Source organism: Rhinichthys klamathensis, unplaced genomic scaffold (assembly GCF_029890125.1).
Source record: "Rhinichthys klamathensis goyatoka isolate OS25496 unplaced genomic scaffold, OSU_Roscu_1.1 h1tg000679l_1, whole genome shotgun sequence".
NCBI classification, from domain to species: Eukaryota; Metazoa; Chordata; class Actinopteri; order Cypriniformes; family Leuciscidae; genus Rhinichthys; species Rhinichthys klamathensis.
In genome coordinates, this window is record NW_026607111.1 from 59785 (window position 1) to 77697 (window position 17913).

The 17913-nt window shown below is 39.4% G+C and overlaps 1 protein-coding gene across 3 annotated transcripts in view; it reads right to left on the reverse strand.

Annotated features, from left to right (window-relative positions):
- The window catches only part of grik5 (glutamate receptor, ionotropic, kainate 5), a 62363-nt gene that overhangs the window by 15675 nt on the left and 28775 nt on the right, over positions 1-17913 (reverse strand). For all 3 annotated transcript variants that reach the window (XM_056241852.1, XM_056241853.1, XM_056241851.1), the window contains exons 2-5: positions 4225-4389; positions 2453-2611; positions 1579-1676; positions 1318-1483 (exon numbers count right to left, since the gene is read on the reverse strand). In XM_056241852.1, coding sequence (XP_056097827.1) covers positions 1318-1483; positions 1579-1676; positions 2453-2611; positions 4225-4342 — 541 coding nt within the window. In that variant the 5' untranslated portion in view covers positions 4343-4389. The remainder of the gene's footprint in view (positions 1-1317; positions 1484-1578; positions 1677-2452; positions 2612-4224; positions 4390-17913) is intronic.

Here is a 17913-nt window from a genome sequence, read left to right on the forward strand (position 1 = left end):
CTTTCCAACTACTTGTTGGGGGACCATCAAAATTAAGTGTTAGCAGACCTGTTCCATCACACTTAGAGGCCTTTCACACAGTCTCTGTTTTTGCATTACACTTCACTACTTTTCAATTGTTTTTCGATGTGAACATGTGAACTGACATGTTTAACCGTTGCGCTTGTGACTTGCGTCTTTTGCAGCATCTCTCGCATGACGCAGAGTTAAAAGTAGTTAAACTTTAAAAAAACGCCTCTCTATACCTTGCATTTTTCATTCCACTGCCCTGTGTCTCAGGTTTATTTAATGCAAAAGCATGTTACTTATGTAGAACGTAGACAGTAAGGCAGCTGGCTAAGTTTTGGAGAGCTTACGAGTGCAGGAGACGAAAATCATGGTCAAATTCTGCTTTGATAAAGACTTAGACTGTGTTTACGCACTTGTTTAGTCATTCCTTTCATGCTTTTTCAGTCTGACAAGAGGTCACCTGAGAAAAACAGTGTGCGGAATCAGACGGCAGTTTCCTAAATTTAAGGCAATGAGGTTGACTACAAAATCCCTGTGCATAACACACATGAAAACATTTGTGTCAAAACAGGCTTGCGAAATGGCTTTCTATCTGTTTAACGAGAATCTGTTGCGCAGCAGCGAGCCTCTCTCCATCTCTTGCCACCATTTTAAATGAGCTTGATGAGTGGCAAGTTGCACCTACTCTGCTGCCATAGCAACCATAGTGCAGCCAACTGGGTCAGAGCTGAGCGTTATGTAGCGATGCCCTCTCTGAACACATGAACGTCTAAATGCACAAACACACATGCACACACTCTGCGTAAGTGGCGGTGTCTCACACATTAACACACGCAGCAGGGTGGGGATTTATTCTCAGATAACGTTAACGTTATGTTGTCCAGTGACATGCTGCGTAATTGCCCAGCAGTATGTTTTATTGGCACAGCTACCTATTACAGCAAAGTAATTGTTAGTGCTTGGAGTAAGGAAGCACTGCAGTGTCATTATCAGAGTCTTTTCTTGAGAACTTTTGTAATTTTATCTTGCTCAGCCTGGAATACATATTGTAACTTGAGCGTTTGCTGAGAGAAGATGATTGATTGGGCAGATGGAAATCAATTAAAATGTTCAGGTTTTTTAAAGCCAGTGGCCTTTTTTGTTTTCGGATGAATGGGAAAAAAACCTTTCTCTGAAGACTTCTAAATCTTAATTTTAAGTATCATGTGCGTTAAAGTGTGTGTTGCTCTCCATGTGGAATAATTTTTCATATTCAAGCTCGAAGGAAACCAGGCCAGCTGATGAGCAGAACAGAGGTTTTGGACTCACATTCGGCCTTAGCGCAGACCAGACTAGCCGATGGGTAGCTGAAGGAGCGTAGGATGGCTCCGATGGCAAGGCTCAGATCCTCGTTGCTAGGATACAGAGTCACAGACGCAAAGCGCAGGTAAGGAAGCCGCGGAGTCTCTTCCGGACCGATTTTGATATGGGGAATCTGAGAGAGAGCAGTTTAAAGAACAAAAGGAAAAAGATTATGGTTAGTGAATTAACATGAAATAAATAAATGTGGAATATTTAAATGAAGCTCACCTCCTTTTCCCCACAGATGTGACTGACGATGGAGCCCGAGGCAGGACTGGAGGCGGGGCCAATCACAGAGACCACACCCTTTGGCAGAATCTGGCACACTACGACAAAAATGTAGAGTATTTAAAGGCCCCCTGAAATCAAAATGTACGTTTTTTAGCTTTTAGTATGAATATGTGGTATGAATAAGCTGGTGTGTTCCAAAACAATGACAAAATTCCTATTTAGGAGTTATAGGCATTCAAAACTTACAGTCTCTCACTTCCGCTAAAATGGATCACAGATTTTAATGACATCACCGCGGACTTCAGCTTCTCATCACATCTTTTGTCCAATCAAATGCTCTCAAGAATATAAAGTGTCCTGCCCCCCTCTGCTATAAATACCACCTGGCCAAAACGACCTTTGACACGTCACGAAGCAATATGGGTTGGAGATGTGTGTTCGGTTGCTCAAACGCTCAAGTTTTATTCCATTTTCCAACTGTATGTTGGTTAAAAATGAAATGGCTAGTATTTATTCACACCTCTACTATTGAATCCAACGTATCATCAGCACTCGGATTCGCTTCCATAGTGCTGTCAAGCACGACTTGCAGTCTGTGAGGTCAAAAAACGCTATTGGCTATTTGCAAAGGGGGAGGAGTCATTCAATATGTCCCATCTTAGCTTCCTGTTTCAATGGAAATTACGTCAACGCATCATACAAAGCATACATACACGACGTTCCAAGGCACTTCAGTGGGCCTTTAATTCCTCAAATCCGCTCTGTTTGCCTTTCTGAGTCACTGTATGCTGTACTCCTTCACTTTAAAGTTATTTTTTGTTAAGTGTGCAGGCATGTGTGTGTGTGTGTCTTTTTTTTATGTATGACTCACTAGTATCTGTAGTCTCATACTGAGAGTCTTTCTGGAGTTCAAATATGTCGACCTCCGCACGAGCCGGGCCCTCCATCACACTGTTGATGTTCTCGCGTGCTAACGCTAAAGCTAACCGCTCCCCACGCCCACAGACAGAGCTGTCATCCAAAATTGCCGCTAAAGGTGGAGAGAAGGAGAACAAGAAAGAGAGACAAGAGACAAAGTAGAGAGAAATCAAGACAAGAATGGGTAAAAGTTATATAAATGTAATATATAACAACCTTTCTAATTTAAAATCACTCCTTTAAAATAACCATCAACCATGTCCAATATTAATAATAAAGTCAATAATACAGTTTATTTATAATGATTCTGAATTTCATAGCATATCTAATGTAATAACTTTGGTTATTATCAATGGTTCTCAGCTGGTGGGCCACGACTCCAAAATGTGCTGCAGGACTGTTCTGATTAGGTCACAGGTCAGCTGGAAAAAATATTCAATGTAAATAATAAAATTAAACTAAACATGTACACTACTGTTCAAAGGCTTGGGGTCAATTTGTTTACAAAAATAAAAATACTTTTATTCAGCAAGGAATACCTTTATTCATCAAAGAAACCTGAAAAAAAAATATTTTTAAAACAGCACAGCTGTTTTAAACATTAATAATAAAAAAATGTTTCCTGAGCACCAAATCAGCGTATTAGAATGATTTCTGAAGGATCATGTGAAGTCCGGAGCAATGATGCTGAAAATTCAGATTGGCTTTGCCATCAAAGGAATAAATTACACTTTAAAATATATATAAAAAAGAAAACAATGATTTCAAACTGGAATAATATTTTACAATATTACTGTTTTTACTGTATTTTTGATCAAATAAATGCGGCCTTGGTGAGCATGAGAGACTCATTTCAAAAACATGAAAAAATTGTACTGACCCTAAACTTTTGAATAATTGTGCATAGTTAGAACAGCAAACTTTTAAAAGGTGGGAGAAAATGTTTCCAATCAACTCTATCTACAGGTATATAACAATATTTTGGTCCTCATCCTTGAAAACCATGAATAAAACTTAAAATTTAAGGGACATTTTCGAGAGAAAAATTGTAAATTTTCCTATTCAACTGGTGTTAATAATTTTGTTCCACTTATGCAGTTCATAGTAATACATTTGAAAGATTTTAGTTAGGTTAAGTGCAATAAAATATTGTTACTTTGATGCCAATTAAAGGAGCTGTATGTAAGATTGTGGCCAAAACTAGTACTGCAATCACTTTCAAATTACTGTAGAGTGGTGTATCCCCTCCCCCTCCTCCCTGACTCGAGGTTGCCAGATCGGCTGCAGGATCCAGCAGGAACGTGACGAGCTGCAGCTGTGGTAACTAGAGCAGAGCTGGCAACCCGGATGCCGCAACACTACTGACTTCGTGATTGGTAGATAGGTGGAGGGTGGAGCATCAGACCAAAACACAACATGACAACATCAACATCAGTTGAGGGCTGCAACTGCACTTTTTAAATGACAATATCCTGGCCAGACTACTGTTGTCAGTGATATAAGTATTTGAAATGCACATGATTTCTAAATGTCTAGTGACATTTCAGGGCCATTTTATGATTAATTGAAATAAATTTCTTACATACAGCTCCTTTAATTTCCAATATTAAATCTGGTTCTTAAAGCAAAACCATTTAAGAACCACTGGTTTAGAGATCTTTACAATCACAGTCAGATATTGGGCGCGTCGACCACATATTACAAGTCTAAATGTGTGCGACTTACCCATCCGTACAGATGATAGAACAGGGGTCTGGCTCCGGGAAGAAGGCGGCATGGTAACCACGGTGACTAACAGGAAGCGGAAGTAAATCGACAGCAGGAGCGCTGGCAGTTCCGGCATCTTCTACCGCTCCTCATGGAGATGCCTTCTGCTGCCTATAGCACCCCCTAGATCAACACACAATTGAGATTAACTTTGTTATATACGAGCACTTACAAACAAAATAAAAAACCCTACTGATCAATTCCACTTAAAATACAGTTCACAGCACACTCATTTACTTTTTGTGACAACTTGCCCCAGTAGCTGGTAGACACAAAACAATTCATCAGGCAACAAAAATGTAAAAAGTAACATAAAATATCAAACCATTGTTTTGGGCATGGTTTTGTTTCGACCTGACATTTATGAAACATTTCCTTGTCCTGAAAACACAGTTCAACCTTTGCCTGAATAATGCTAGTGGTTTTATGTTCACTTGTTTATCCAACAGATATTACAAAATTGTAAAGATATAATGAAACTGACATTTTAGTTTGAAGAATAGAATTCACAAAATTGTTAAACCAACATTCAAAACTGTTAGGTAAACACGCATTTCTTTAATTTAGGACTTTTAACTCAAAACCTCCCGTGACAACTTGCCCCGGTCTGCCCTGTACCATCGCTTCTTTAGGAGATACAGTATACACTACTGTTTAAAAGTTTAGAGTCGGTCACTTTTTTATATGTTTTTGAAAGAAGTCTCTTATTCTCACCATGGCTGCATTTATTGGATCAAAACAGTAAAGTAAAAATAAAGTAATATAGTGATACATTATTAAAATTTGAAATAACTGTTTTCTATTTTAAAATGTAATTTATTCCTATGATGGTAAAGCTGAATTTTCAGCATCATTACTCCAGTCTTCAGTCAACATGATCCTTCATAAATCATTCTAATATGCTGATTGGGTGCTCAAGAAACATCAATATTGAAAACCTTTTTTGAAAGTTCAAAAGAACAGCAATTATTGGAAATAGAAATCTTAATGTGCATTCTATTCTTGCTGAATAAAATTATGAATTAAATGGAGTTGGCAGTGTTGTGCAAAGCATCATCATGAATCAGGGAATCTTATGACAGTTTGCCGACGCAGGTCATGACCGTGTCACGCACGTCCCAAACAGCAGCACGGGGAAATCACAGGGACATACTAACACCTGATGTATCAGATTCATACTATCTCTCACACACACACACAACTCAAAGCAATCTCTGTGAACTCTGACCTTTACAGACCTAACAAGATTTATTTGACCACAGGGAAGAAATGATGGATGTACTTCTCCTCCCTCTTTCTTTGTTCATCTCTCCTCCCTGCTCTTTCTTTCTTTCTCTCAGTCACTTTGGATGTGTCAGCAGGGCACGAAAAGTGAGAAAGAGAGGAAATGAAATGAAACAGCGTGTGTGTATACACAGTTGAGGAACCCATTATTGCCGTACTATAATTATTGCAGGCAAATACTAATGACCAGTGTCGCAAATATAATTCTAAAGTTCACACCCGCTGTTTTGCATATGTGCATGGCTGAATAAAGCGATACTTGGCAGTCAGCAAGTAAACTGTAAAATCTAAATTATTTAGGGGAGAGGGTGGGAGCGCAAAAGAAAGAAGCGACCAGAAATGCAGAGAGGGGGACTGAAATAAAAAGCAGGGTAACGAAACGAGAACAAAGAACGAAAGTAAGAAAAAAAGAGAATGAAAGACAGAGAAAAAAAGGAGACATTGGGAGAGAATATGCTTGAAGAGGGAGCCCTCGGGGAAAGGGAGGAGTAGATAGCAGGCGCTTCATTTGTTTCTTCTTCATCTTTGTAAGTAAGAAGTGAATCTGACAGTTTTAATAATAGCACAGTGATTCATTCTCCTTAATTGATTTGGATTGTGAAATGAGAGTGCTGGATGCAAGCGTTGCCAGTGCCGGTTGATACAGACACATTAAGATGTCACCAGGCTTCTGTGAGACGAAGAGGAAGCCTTTTCCCTTCTTATCTTCGCCTTTTCCACTTGTGGAAAGATTCCAGAGTGGAGGCAGGAAAAGACACCCGCAATGTGTCCCTCCTGGCACTCCATGGGCCGAAAGCACAAGGGCTTAATAAAACCATCAAAAGCCCTCTTCATCAGGGTTCTGAAATCATGAGCGAACACAAACACACACTGGCGTGCTGAGGGGCAATTCACTAAGAATGAATTGCACTCAATGAAGATGCCATTTATTTGCACACGCTATCTGAGCCCCATTTACTAAAGTAAATATACAAATCAGGGAACACCACAAACAGACCCACAGCCCTCTTGTGGGTCGGTTCTGAGTGCTTGGTTGTGGAGGATGCAGCAAACTACTACAATCTGTCACACTAAATGTATGTTAAAGGTAATATAACATTTTAGGATGTGTACCTTTAAATAGGCATCCTTTAGGTGTAAATAAGGTATAGAGGTGTACTTTTGAAAGGGTACTTTTTGAAAGCCCTCCGCGTTGAGTATGACTGGAAAAAGTTTAGCGCTTCATAACGCTCACATCTCCTATTTTGGGTAAAAATAGAAAAAAAATATTGCTCTCTATACCGCCACACTGGGATGTCAATCAGATACTGGCGCTGGATAATTTACCTGCTATATTATCATACGTGTACCATTCATTTAAAATATTACGGTATATATACGGTACATGGTATATTACCGGTATATTGCGACACCCCTAATTAACACAATAGCGATATTTCTTTTTTTTTAGATCAAGGTTATCATGACATAAATACCGGTATATCGCGTCACCCCCCATTTTTCACAAAAACTTTTTGTTATACTGGTTGTTAGAAGTGGTCTAAATATATATATTTTTAAATTGCATATATCTTCTGTGGCTGTCTCAGACCCAAAAATGTTTGTCCAATCATTGCATTCGATCCAAATGCATTAGGATGTCCTACTGGCTGTCAACCTATGTTTACCTCCGCGCTTGTGCAGACATCACACATCATCAGCACGTTTCATGAGGCTATGCAGAGTTTTAGACAGACAGTCACAAAGCAATGCAAACAAACAACAGCCACCTTTTACAGTTCTTCTTAAACCAAAACAACAAGCTTAGTTCATGCCATGTCGTAACTACCGTAATTAAAGGAATAGTTCACGTAAAAATGACAATTCTGTCATCATTAACTCACCCTTAAGTTGTTTCAAACATGTATGAATATCTTTCTTCTGCTGAACACAAAAGAAGATATTTTGAAGAATGTCGGTAACCAGACAGTATTTATTTTCCTACTATGGAAGTCAATGGGGTCCATCAGCTGTCTGGTTAACGACATTCTTCAAAATATCTTCTTTTTTCATTTTTAAGTGAACTATTCCTTTAAGAGATAGCAACGTGACGTTCTATTTGGAGCTGTCCTTAAACTCCAAATGTATGCCTTTCTATGGAAACACTATCAATGCCGAAATTAATCTGCAGTGGTCAGGTGGTACAAGTCAGAACTCTTTATGTTGTTTACATTCATTAGCATTATAATGTTATGTGCTTTGAGACATGAGGTAATTTAACTCTTATGACGCTTTGCACACTCTGCTCTGGCTGTGCGCGTTTTGGAGGAGGCGTGGTTTTGGCTTTCTGCAATTTACAATTACAGAGGTCATAAGATGCGTTTTCAGACCTTTATATCATGTTCCTGGTGGTTAGCTTAAAAAATTATCACTTTTTTTTTTTTTTGCAATTAAAAAAAAAAACAATTATCCTCGTGTCATGATCGCCACCCTCATTTTCACTCCGTCAAAAACACTTTGAAGGGGCATTACCTCTCTCAGAAACTCAAGAAAATGCCCCTTGCTGTAATTGGTGAACTTCATTGCACTGTATGTCCTCTTCCACAGCATGTGTGACATGTGTCTTGATGTTTGAGATGGCTAGCGCTGTTATAGAAGCATATTTGTTTAAGCCCAAGTCAGAAGAAAATAAACCAATTTAACCCTTAATTTGCAAGTCTGTTTCAGCATGATAATTCCTCACTTGCTAAAATCTATTATCTAGGCCATGTATCGTTTAAAAAAAAACATTATTATAACTCGTCAGACTGCTATAATTAATTGATATCTGAAAAAATGGCAGCATGTTGAGAATAATAAAGAAAAGAATCTCATTAAATAATTCTTGTAAATCGCAGGCATGTTTTTTTTTTTTTTTTAACTTCATCCATGCATTTCTTATAGTTTCTAATAGACATATTAGACTTTTTGAAAGGGTATGAACAGTTTTTCGAGGTGCATTTTGTCTACATCAAGGGACAGAACAACATCAGACATTCTGACATCTTGCTCACAGTATCGCTCTTGTGATTGAGTTGTTAAGAGCACACCCCCCTGAAATTAAAACTTAGAAGATCAAAAAAGGTCATAAAGGCATCATAAAATGATATCTGTAGAGGATGTGTAGAGGACATTCATTCATAACATCACGACTTGGGCAATTTCAAATCCTGGCATTTCAGAAGGGTGGAAAACAAAAATTAACTGAGGAGTTAGCGTTGAGGAATAAAACTTGCAGTATATTTTTATTGCAAAGTAACCTCTTATGGGGTGTGCAACTCGCCCTCAAGATCCACATTTCAGTGGAGTTTAGCTTTAAACCTAAATCAACACACCTAAACAAGGTCTTCAGGATTACTAGACAGCTGGCACTCTTCAGGAAAGTGGATCTCGAGGGCCAGAGTTGCCCAGCCCGTCTTATATGAGTAAATATCAGACATTAAGATTTTCCATTTCATGACACTTTAATATAAATATGGTGCAGTGCAATTTAAGCACATTTAGAGCTTGGTTGAACTAAACTGGCAGATGGTTAGGAAATAAGATGTGGGTTTTTGCGCTGAATATCCACTTTCGAAAGTGGCGTAACTTACTGAGTCTTCTCTCAATGGGCAAATCCGTCAGAAACGGCTTGTCTCTCCCTAATTCTCTCCATCTCTTCTTCTGTCAGTTGATTCAGTGTACTTTCGGTCTCCTCTGACAGTCTTTCAGCGGTGCTGAGCTTTGAGCCTCTTACTTTGTCCTTAAGCCACCCTGGAACATACACACACATGCTCCCGCTCACTTTTACAAAAAGAAAATCCACCAGCTTGACAGTAGATCCTTCCTTTTTCTTGCCTCCTTGTGATCCTACATGTCTCTTTGCATTTCCACCAAGCTCTCTCACACTTTCACGCAAACATTTCCATGCTTTTTGGGGGGTTGGTGGGCTGTTTCCACTAGCTGTCCTTTTTGACAACATGGGTCACTGATGCTATTCACACATAACACATAAACACCAGTCCATGTATGTTTTGACAGATATGCTCTGCGACATTGACAAGGCCTGCCCTGAGGTGCAGCACAAACATCTGTGTCAAATCCAGATTCATCACAGACACACACGAGCACACGGATGAACGGATGGACGAGTGATCGGCGCAGGCCTTGGACTTTGTACATAGGATGCTGACTTACCTCACAGCGAGAGCAATTCGCTCTCTGCCCACTCACTGATAAACACCATGCAATTAAGAATCCAACAGTCGTGACCGCACCAGTCACAGACCAGTGTTTTGGCAGGATTTGAAAGATAAGCTTTCGGATGCAGGTGTGGTTGGTTGCTGCTGAATATTTGATGCCGTTTTAACACTTTCGGCCTGGTACATTGTAAATACGTGATAAGATATGAAGATGAAAGGCTTATACCAATGTGAAATCTTGTTCTTTGTGTCAGATGAATGATTTAACCGACCCTGCTGTGCCAACAGATTTAAATGAAAGCATTTCAGCTGTCAGGTTCTTTCAGCATTCCCTTTAGCAGAGTAAACAAACATGATGATTCCTCATGCATGACGTCTGCAGACGCTCTCAGGAGCCACAGCACTTTCTGACTCCTGAGTTTATATGGGCGTGCAAGGTGCAGACCGCGGTAAACAAGAGTAAAGCATATAATGATAAAGGACACACAAACACAAAAGCACTTCCGAGACTGCTGATTTGCAGATTGCAAAACACTGTTAGCAAATCTGGTGATGAATATGTACACCTCATTACAAAACAAACACATAGCCTACTGTGGGATCTGAGCACATACCAATTTAAACCAAATGAACACTTGCCCTGGCAGAGCCAAGTGGATTTCAAATGCAACTTCCAAAAACAATTATTATTATTTTTTTTTTAATTAAGCATTATTATTGTTGGTGTAAGGCCCGGCTCGATCGGTCCAATGGAGGCATCCGGTCAGCGGGTGAAGGTCTCTGCGTATTACTGTCTTTTCTCGTGGCAAAGTATTGTGGGTTAAATGCAATAAGTTTTCTCATATGTTTTTAACTCGTTATTTCATCTGACTCCATAAAATGAAAAGGTTTTTAATGATATCTGTGCATCATTAAATAAATATAAGCGAAAGTTTGACTAATTCCTTTTAACTCCAATGAAATAATATCAAAGTCAGTTAGAATCATCAAATGTAACAATTTATTATGTCAGGTAAATTTATCATCAGTTCAAAGATAATCAATACAAAATATCCAATGTTCTGGAATAAAAAAGAAGATGTACCCGACATTTAAAAATAGGCTACGTGAAGCTGAGAGTCTCGCGACTCCCAGCCTCACGGGCTCATCTGAGGTGCAGAAAAGGCCCCGATCTTCTAGTTGCATTTCATTATATAGCCAGACCTCATTTCATATGTAAACATGAGTTCACAGTGGAAATTTACCTTGAACACTGTCCTAGACTTACTGGGGGTAGAAGTTGACCATTTGCTAACAGTGGGAATTTGCATTCAGGAATTTACACCTTTTGGGGGTAGGACCGTTTGTCTAGAGACCAACATTTGTGTGCCAGTTATCCCTAAATTCTTAAAAACCTTATTACCTTATGTTTTACCCATTTGGAAATTAGACACCCGTACCAGTCGCACCGAGACATTTCAAATGATACTAAACATAATACTCAATGATAATCATTCACATCAAATCATCTCTATTCTTATGTGAGTTTTAGGTGTCCCTGAGAGAGAGAATGAAATGTAGGTAAGGTGGACTTTCGTCTCAGGGGAAGAGGGGGGAAGTCAAATGTTAATTTCCAGCAAGGTCCTTTGTCTCATAGACCAGTGGTCAGGTCTATCTCTTCAACCAGTTTTTCCAGTCTTACATTGAAAAAAATAATAATAATGTTTGTCTAACTACTGTGGCATACACTCACGGCCACTTTATTAGGTACACCTGTCCAACTGCTCGTTAACACTTAATTTCTAAGCAGCCAATCACATGGCGGCAACTCAGTGCATTTAGGCATGTAGACATGGTCAAGACAATCTCCTGCAGTTCAAACCGAGCATCAGTATGGGGAAGAAAGGTGATTTGAGTGACTTTGAACGTGGCATGATTGTTGGTGCCAGAAGGGCTGGTCTGAGTATTTCAGAAACTGCTAATCTACTGGGATTTTCACGCACAACCATCTCTAGGGTTTACAGAGAATGGTCCGAAAAAGAAAAAACATCCAGTGAGCGGCAGTTCTGTGGGCGGAAATGCCTTGTTGATGCCAGAGGTCAGAGGAGAATGGCCAGACTGGTTCGAGCTGATAGAAGGGCAACAGTGACTGAAATAACCACTCGTTACAACCGAGGTATGCAGCAAAGCATTTGTGAAGCCACAACACGCACAACCTTGAGGCGGATGGGCTACAACAGCAGAAGACTCCACCGGGTACCACTCATCTCCACTACAAATAGGAAAAAGAGGCTACAATTTGCAAGAGCTCACCAAAATTGAACAGTTGAAGACTGGAAAAATGTTGCCTGGTCTGATGAGTCTCGATTTCTGTTGAGACATTCAGATGTTAGAGTCAGAATTTGGCGTAAACAGAATGAGAACATGGAACCATCATGCCTTGTTACCACTGTGCAGGCTGGTGGTGGTGGTGTAATGGTGTGGGGGATGTTTTCCTGGCACACTTTAGGTCCCTTAGTGCCAATTGGGCATCGTTTAAATGCCACGGCCTACCTGAGCATTGTTTCTGACCATGTCAATCCCTTTATGGCCACCATGTACCCATCCTCTGATGGCTACTTCCACCATGTCACAAAGCTCTAATCATTTCAAATTGGTTTCTTGAACATGACAATGAGTTCACTGTACTAAAATGGCCTCCACAGTCACCAGATCTCAACCCAATAGAGCATCTTTGGGATGTGGTGGAACGGGAGATTCGCATCATGGATGTGCAGCCGACAAATCTGCGGCAACTGTGTGATGCCATCATGTCAATATGGACCAAACTCCCTGAGGAATGCTTCCAGCACCTTGTTGAATCTATGCCACGAAGAATTGAGGCAGTTCTGAAGGCAAAAGGGGGTCCAACCCGTTACTAGCATGGGGTACCTAATAAAGTGGCCGGTGAGTGTATATCTTCCATTCACATGTCTAAATTTGGTCAGTCAAATCAGTCACACTTCATTAGCTTCAAACTGAAAGTGCTGTGACTCATCATAATCTACACACCATCATGTCGCTTGATACTTTTAACTTACACATTTTTTTTTCATACAACACTATGTTCGGCATTAAATTGAGAATGTTTTTAAATTTTAATTTCTGAAATTGAATTTAATTTGAATTGAGGTACCAAACAGATGCAGAATTCAAATGGGAATTTAAGGAAATGATTAAAATGAATTGATATTCACATAATTGCAATGAATGATGGCTTTGTCTTAAAGTTTAAAAAAAAAAGTTTAAAAATCTTGAAGTCTTAAGTTTTTATAGTCTTAAGTTTATATAGAATGTCATTACCTGTTGAATTTATTTGAATTTTGAAAAAACCTTAGGTTAACTACTTTCATTGGTTATGTCTTATCTTGCCTGGGGCACCAAGTGAGCCAAAACTGCCACTGGTGCCACCTCAAATATATATATCACAAATATAAAAAAATAGATGCATGACATCCCTGTCAGTATGTTAGAGCAGTAACTGTCAGTGTTTCAATGGATTACACTCAACCTTTACAAACACCAGTAATATTAATTTTTATGAACTTTTTATTAGACTTAAGGCTTTACAGAAAAGGCCACTTATTGCTTGTTGAAGATGAATTAAAGTCGCAGCTCAACCGATGGTTTTCTATGATACGTTGTGACATTCATTCTGTCTCTCTTGCTCTCTCGATCACGCACACGCTCACACACATATTGACACCAACATTAAATGAGTCAGATGACATTTGCACTATCCGTCCCTTTCTCTCATAGCCAGATTATGCTGCCGTGGCAACAGGGTGAGATGGGAAGAGAGAGAGAGAGAGAGAGAGAGAGAGAGAGAGAGAGAGAGAGAGAGAGAGAGAGAGAGAGAGTTCATCTGATATTTCAGGAAGTTAATGTAGGTTTTTCATCTTGTCTCTTACCTTTGAAGTTCATCAGAATGGAATTGGAACAGTGAATTTTGATCTTTCCACTTGGCATAAACTGAATATTATTACAGGGTTATTTAGCATTGAGATTATTGTTTGTGCTCCTGCCTCGTATTGATATATGATGTTGCTGTCTTATTCCACATTACTCTACCGAAAGTCCCTTGACAGACTACGAATTCACTAAGGCAGCGTCTATTTCCAAGTGTAAAAGAAGGCTGATGCTATTTACATTGAGTGTAAACAGTTACAGGCTATCACTATTACATTTTACTATTATTTACTAATCACCAGTAATCCAGTTAACCAGACACAGAATTTGATGAAATTGCACTGTGGCTTGTCTATATAAATTAAGTCATCCTTTTCAGTCCAAACGCGGCTTCTTTCGGTGTAAATTAGGCTCATTATAGATCGCGCCCACAAAATTGCCTGCATGCTGCAATTAACGTCACGCTATTATCGCCTGAGTGATGTTTGTGTACATTTTCTATTGATCATAGCAGCAGTTATCCATGAAATGATTATCAAATGATGGAGAAGAACATTATAACCTGGCATATATCCAAATACAGCCTGCAGATTTGCACCTTGCAAATTGTGTTCAGCACCATTTTTGTTGGTATGTTTGTGCGGTTCCCAGATTTGCATAATTATTTTAGTTGTTAGATTGTGCCGATATCTTTGTTTTATTGATAGATTGTGCCCCCCTCCCCCCTCCTCCCTCCTCCTCTCTTTTAATTATCTATTATATACCCTCATAAGTTCAGGTTTATCGAATAAAGTAAACAATGTGAATACCAACAGTGCATGTACTAATTCCTCTAAATAACTTTTGACCTCTGAGAATATGAATCTCTCTCTACTATGCTCACAGACAGAGATGCGTTAGCCCCTGGGGGTCTCATCTGAATTAGTCAACACCAAGCTCATCACCTTTTAAACAACTCAGACGGGATCGGGCCTGCAGGGTTCTTGCTAATTTCTGAGTATACACTGAGTATTCCTGGAGGTTCAGGGGGCAAACGCGTGGGACACCTGTTAGGAAGCACAACGGAATCTCATTAAATAACTGAAAGCCTGTTGAAATCCAGTTATCGAGCTCACTGAGGTCTAATTAAGCTTAACTAAACCAGTAGAATCCCAGGTAGAATTTGAGAGGACTTATTAAAGCCTGAATAAAGTTCCGCAGATCTAGCTCTCAAGATTTTTACAGCTAAAATGTTTATCAGGGCACCAGTGATGTGTCATTATGGTAATAGGCCATATGCTAAGAGGAAAAACCAAATAAGCGAAAAGACTTGGTATTTATGGAAGCACAAACATTAAATGCGAGATTAGCATGGCCTCGTTTCATAGCTCAGTGAGTCGGGACTAAGGGTTTGAACACATGCATAATGCATGTGTGTATGTGTGGGTGTCTGTGTTTCCTTCCCAAAAAAAATTCCATCATTCATAACAGATCAGAGGATGATCGCAGAAACTATTAACATACAAATTCCACAATTTTAGATTTTATAGTGTTCAAGTACACAGAGAGACCCTTGGATTTTTTTTTTAGGTTTCCCAAAATCTGATTGCTTTTTATTTATTTTTATTTGAGGTCTACAAATACTGTCAGTAAAGTTTCTTTGTGTCAAAAGCAGTCATATTTTAGTTTTTTTGCAACCATTTTCCACCCTCTCTAAGGCGCTTAGAATGAAAAACCTTAAAGAAACGTCCCTTCACTTGAGAAATGAGCAACTGCACTGAGTGCTGCTGTGCTCCAGTCCTCACACACTGGCTTGCAGGTTTGCTGTTGTCAAATATAGTTTCTGACTGCCCCATCCATCAATAACAGCCTCTGTGTAAAGCCTGTATTACATTGTTAAGTGAACCTTTCACAATCTGAAAACTGGCAAAAATGCGCCGCTTAAAATGTCAAAATGAAATGATAAAGGATCTTGTTGAAAATAAACTCAAAGCTGCTCATTTCTAATCTTGGGTTCCTTTAGAACAGTGTTTCTCAACTGGTGGGTCGCAAGACCGTTTTGAGTGGGTTGCGGACTGTGCAGTCACAGAAACGACAACAGACATAATTCAATTTTTTTCTGATGCAAGACTTTTATTTTGAAAGATGCGAGTGAAAGCTGTTGACACTTCTGTCAGACACAGTTTAAGTAAAGAATGCCTGAAAAAAACATAATGTCCTGATTCAGTGTGGTCAGGTGAGATGTTGTCAGGCTGTTTGTCAGTGTCATTAGTCTAACGTTATTTCCGTAACTTGTTACAAAATAAAAAGTCTCTCACCTCAGAAAAATGAAATTTCCTTGCTTGTCAGCAGTTATACTGTAGTCATAGAGTGCACTCGGCACGCGCTGTATATCACTTCATTATAAATAAAGCGCAAAAGAAATTACAAGCATGCTATTGAGTTATGTTGTCATTTAGTAAGTCATGAAATTTCCAAAAAGTACCAATAAATTACGTAACTGGTACTTTGTGTGTTATATGGGAAGGATTTGCATGCAGTTATGATGTTCATTCTATTCATCAGGAGCAGTATTTATATATATTTTATGTATATTTATTAATTTAGAATTAGTTCAAATCCCTAAAAAAATTCTGGGTCGCAGACTCGCAGCTTAATGACCATGGGAAAATATGGGTCCCATGGCCAAACAGTTATAGAAGAATCTGCAGAGCTCTAGGTGCAACACCATAGACTGTAAAAAAGGATGGACAACGCACCTTTACTCTCTACCATTGTAGAAAAGTGAAGCCGCCAATGTCCAAATATGGTGCTGACATCTTGAAGCCTGAGTCTGTGAGCTTGAAGTGGAGCTGTGGTATCAGGGCCCTGCCCACACTCCCGCAGAATCGGTTAGTAGCCTACAGATTACTGCAGAACAACTCATTATGTCAGTGTGAAATAAACAGTAATGGAAATGTTCCCTCGCAAAACTTTTGTGTTCCCTCGGAAAGATATTTGCATTCCCACGCAAAATGTTAGCGTTCCCTCGCAAAGTTATTTGCGTTCCCACGCAACATAAGCATTGACAGCATTTCTTTATATTTGAGTCCAAGTTCAAACCCTATGAAACGCTCCATTAACGTACGGAGCTCTGAAACACTGGCAGCGGGACATTAAACAGGAAGTGTCTGTCCGAGCTGCCAACAGGTTTTGCGTGGGAACGCAAATATCTTTGCGAGGGAACGTAAAACTTTTGCGTGGAAACGCAAATATCTTTGCGAGGGAACGTAAAACTTTTGCGTGGGAACGCAAATATCTTTGCGAGGGAACGTAAAACTTTTGCGTGGAAACGCAAATATCTTTGCGAGGGAACATAAAACTTTTGCGTGGGAACGCAAATATCTTTGCGAGGGAACGTAAAACTTTTGCGTGGGAACGCAAATATCTTTGCGAGGGAACGTAAAACTTTTGCGTGGGAACGCAAATATCTTTGCGAGGGAACGCAAAAGTTTTGCGAGGGAACGCAAAGTTTCTCTGGGGAACGCAAAGTTTCTCGGGGGAACGCAAAGGTTTTGCGAGGGAAGGCAAAAGATTTGAAAAAAAAAATTCTCCCATCCTAAATTTTTTTCCACCACCACGTCCCTTTAGGGGCTCCGTACAATTTCATGTTTTAAAAAGTAGTTAAAACAATAATATAATAAATAAATTTAGTTTTTTTTTTAAAATAAAAGTTTATTAAATGAATTTTTTGCAAGAAAAAAAGAAACATTTCCCAAATGCTATCACGGGAGCAAACATGGGAACACTTTCGACTTGTTTGACACTTTCGATTTGTTAGCACTCTTAGTCAGTAAGCACTGCTAAGCAGACCAAGTTTCTTTTTTGTTTCAATAAATAACTAAATAAAATGCTCTTTATGGACTGGGGAGGGACTTTTGCGTCCTTAAATTTACAGTTTGTTTCATAGCACATCCAGCTTATTTTATCTTAATATCTGATAACCCCTTGGATACAAAGCTCTGTAGACAGGGCCAGATTCCAGACCCTTTTAATCAAACACACACGGTGGCATACAGGTGATTTATCGTGCGCCCCTCTCCACCCATTCATTGGGTTTAATCACATGGCTTTACAGCCAAGTATACAATCAATACTCATCACCTGACAGCGCATGCACACACAATGCAGAGGATTACGTATGGCGGGAGGAAAATGAGAGCTCGCAAAGCTTCAGGAGAGACAGAAAAGAGTAGCAGGAGGACAAAATGGGTGCTGT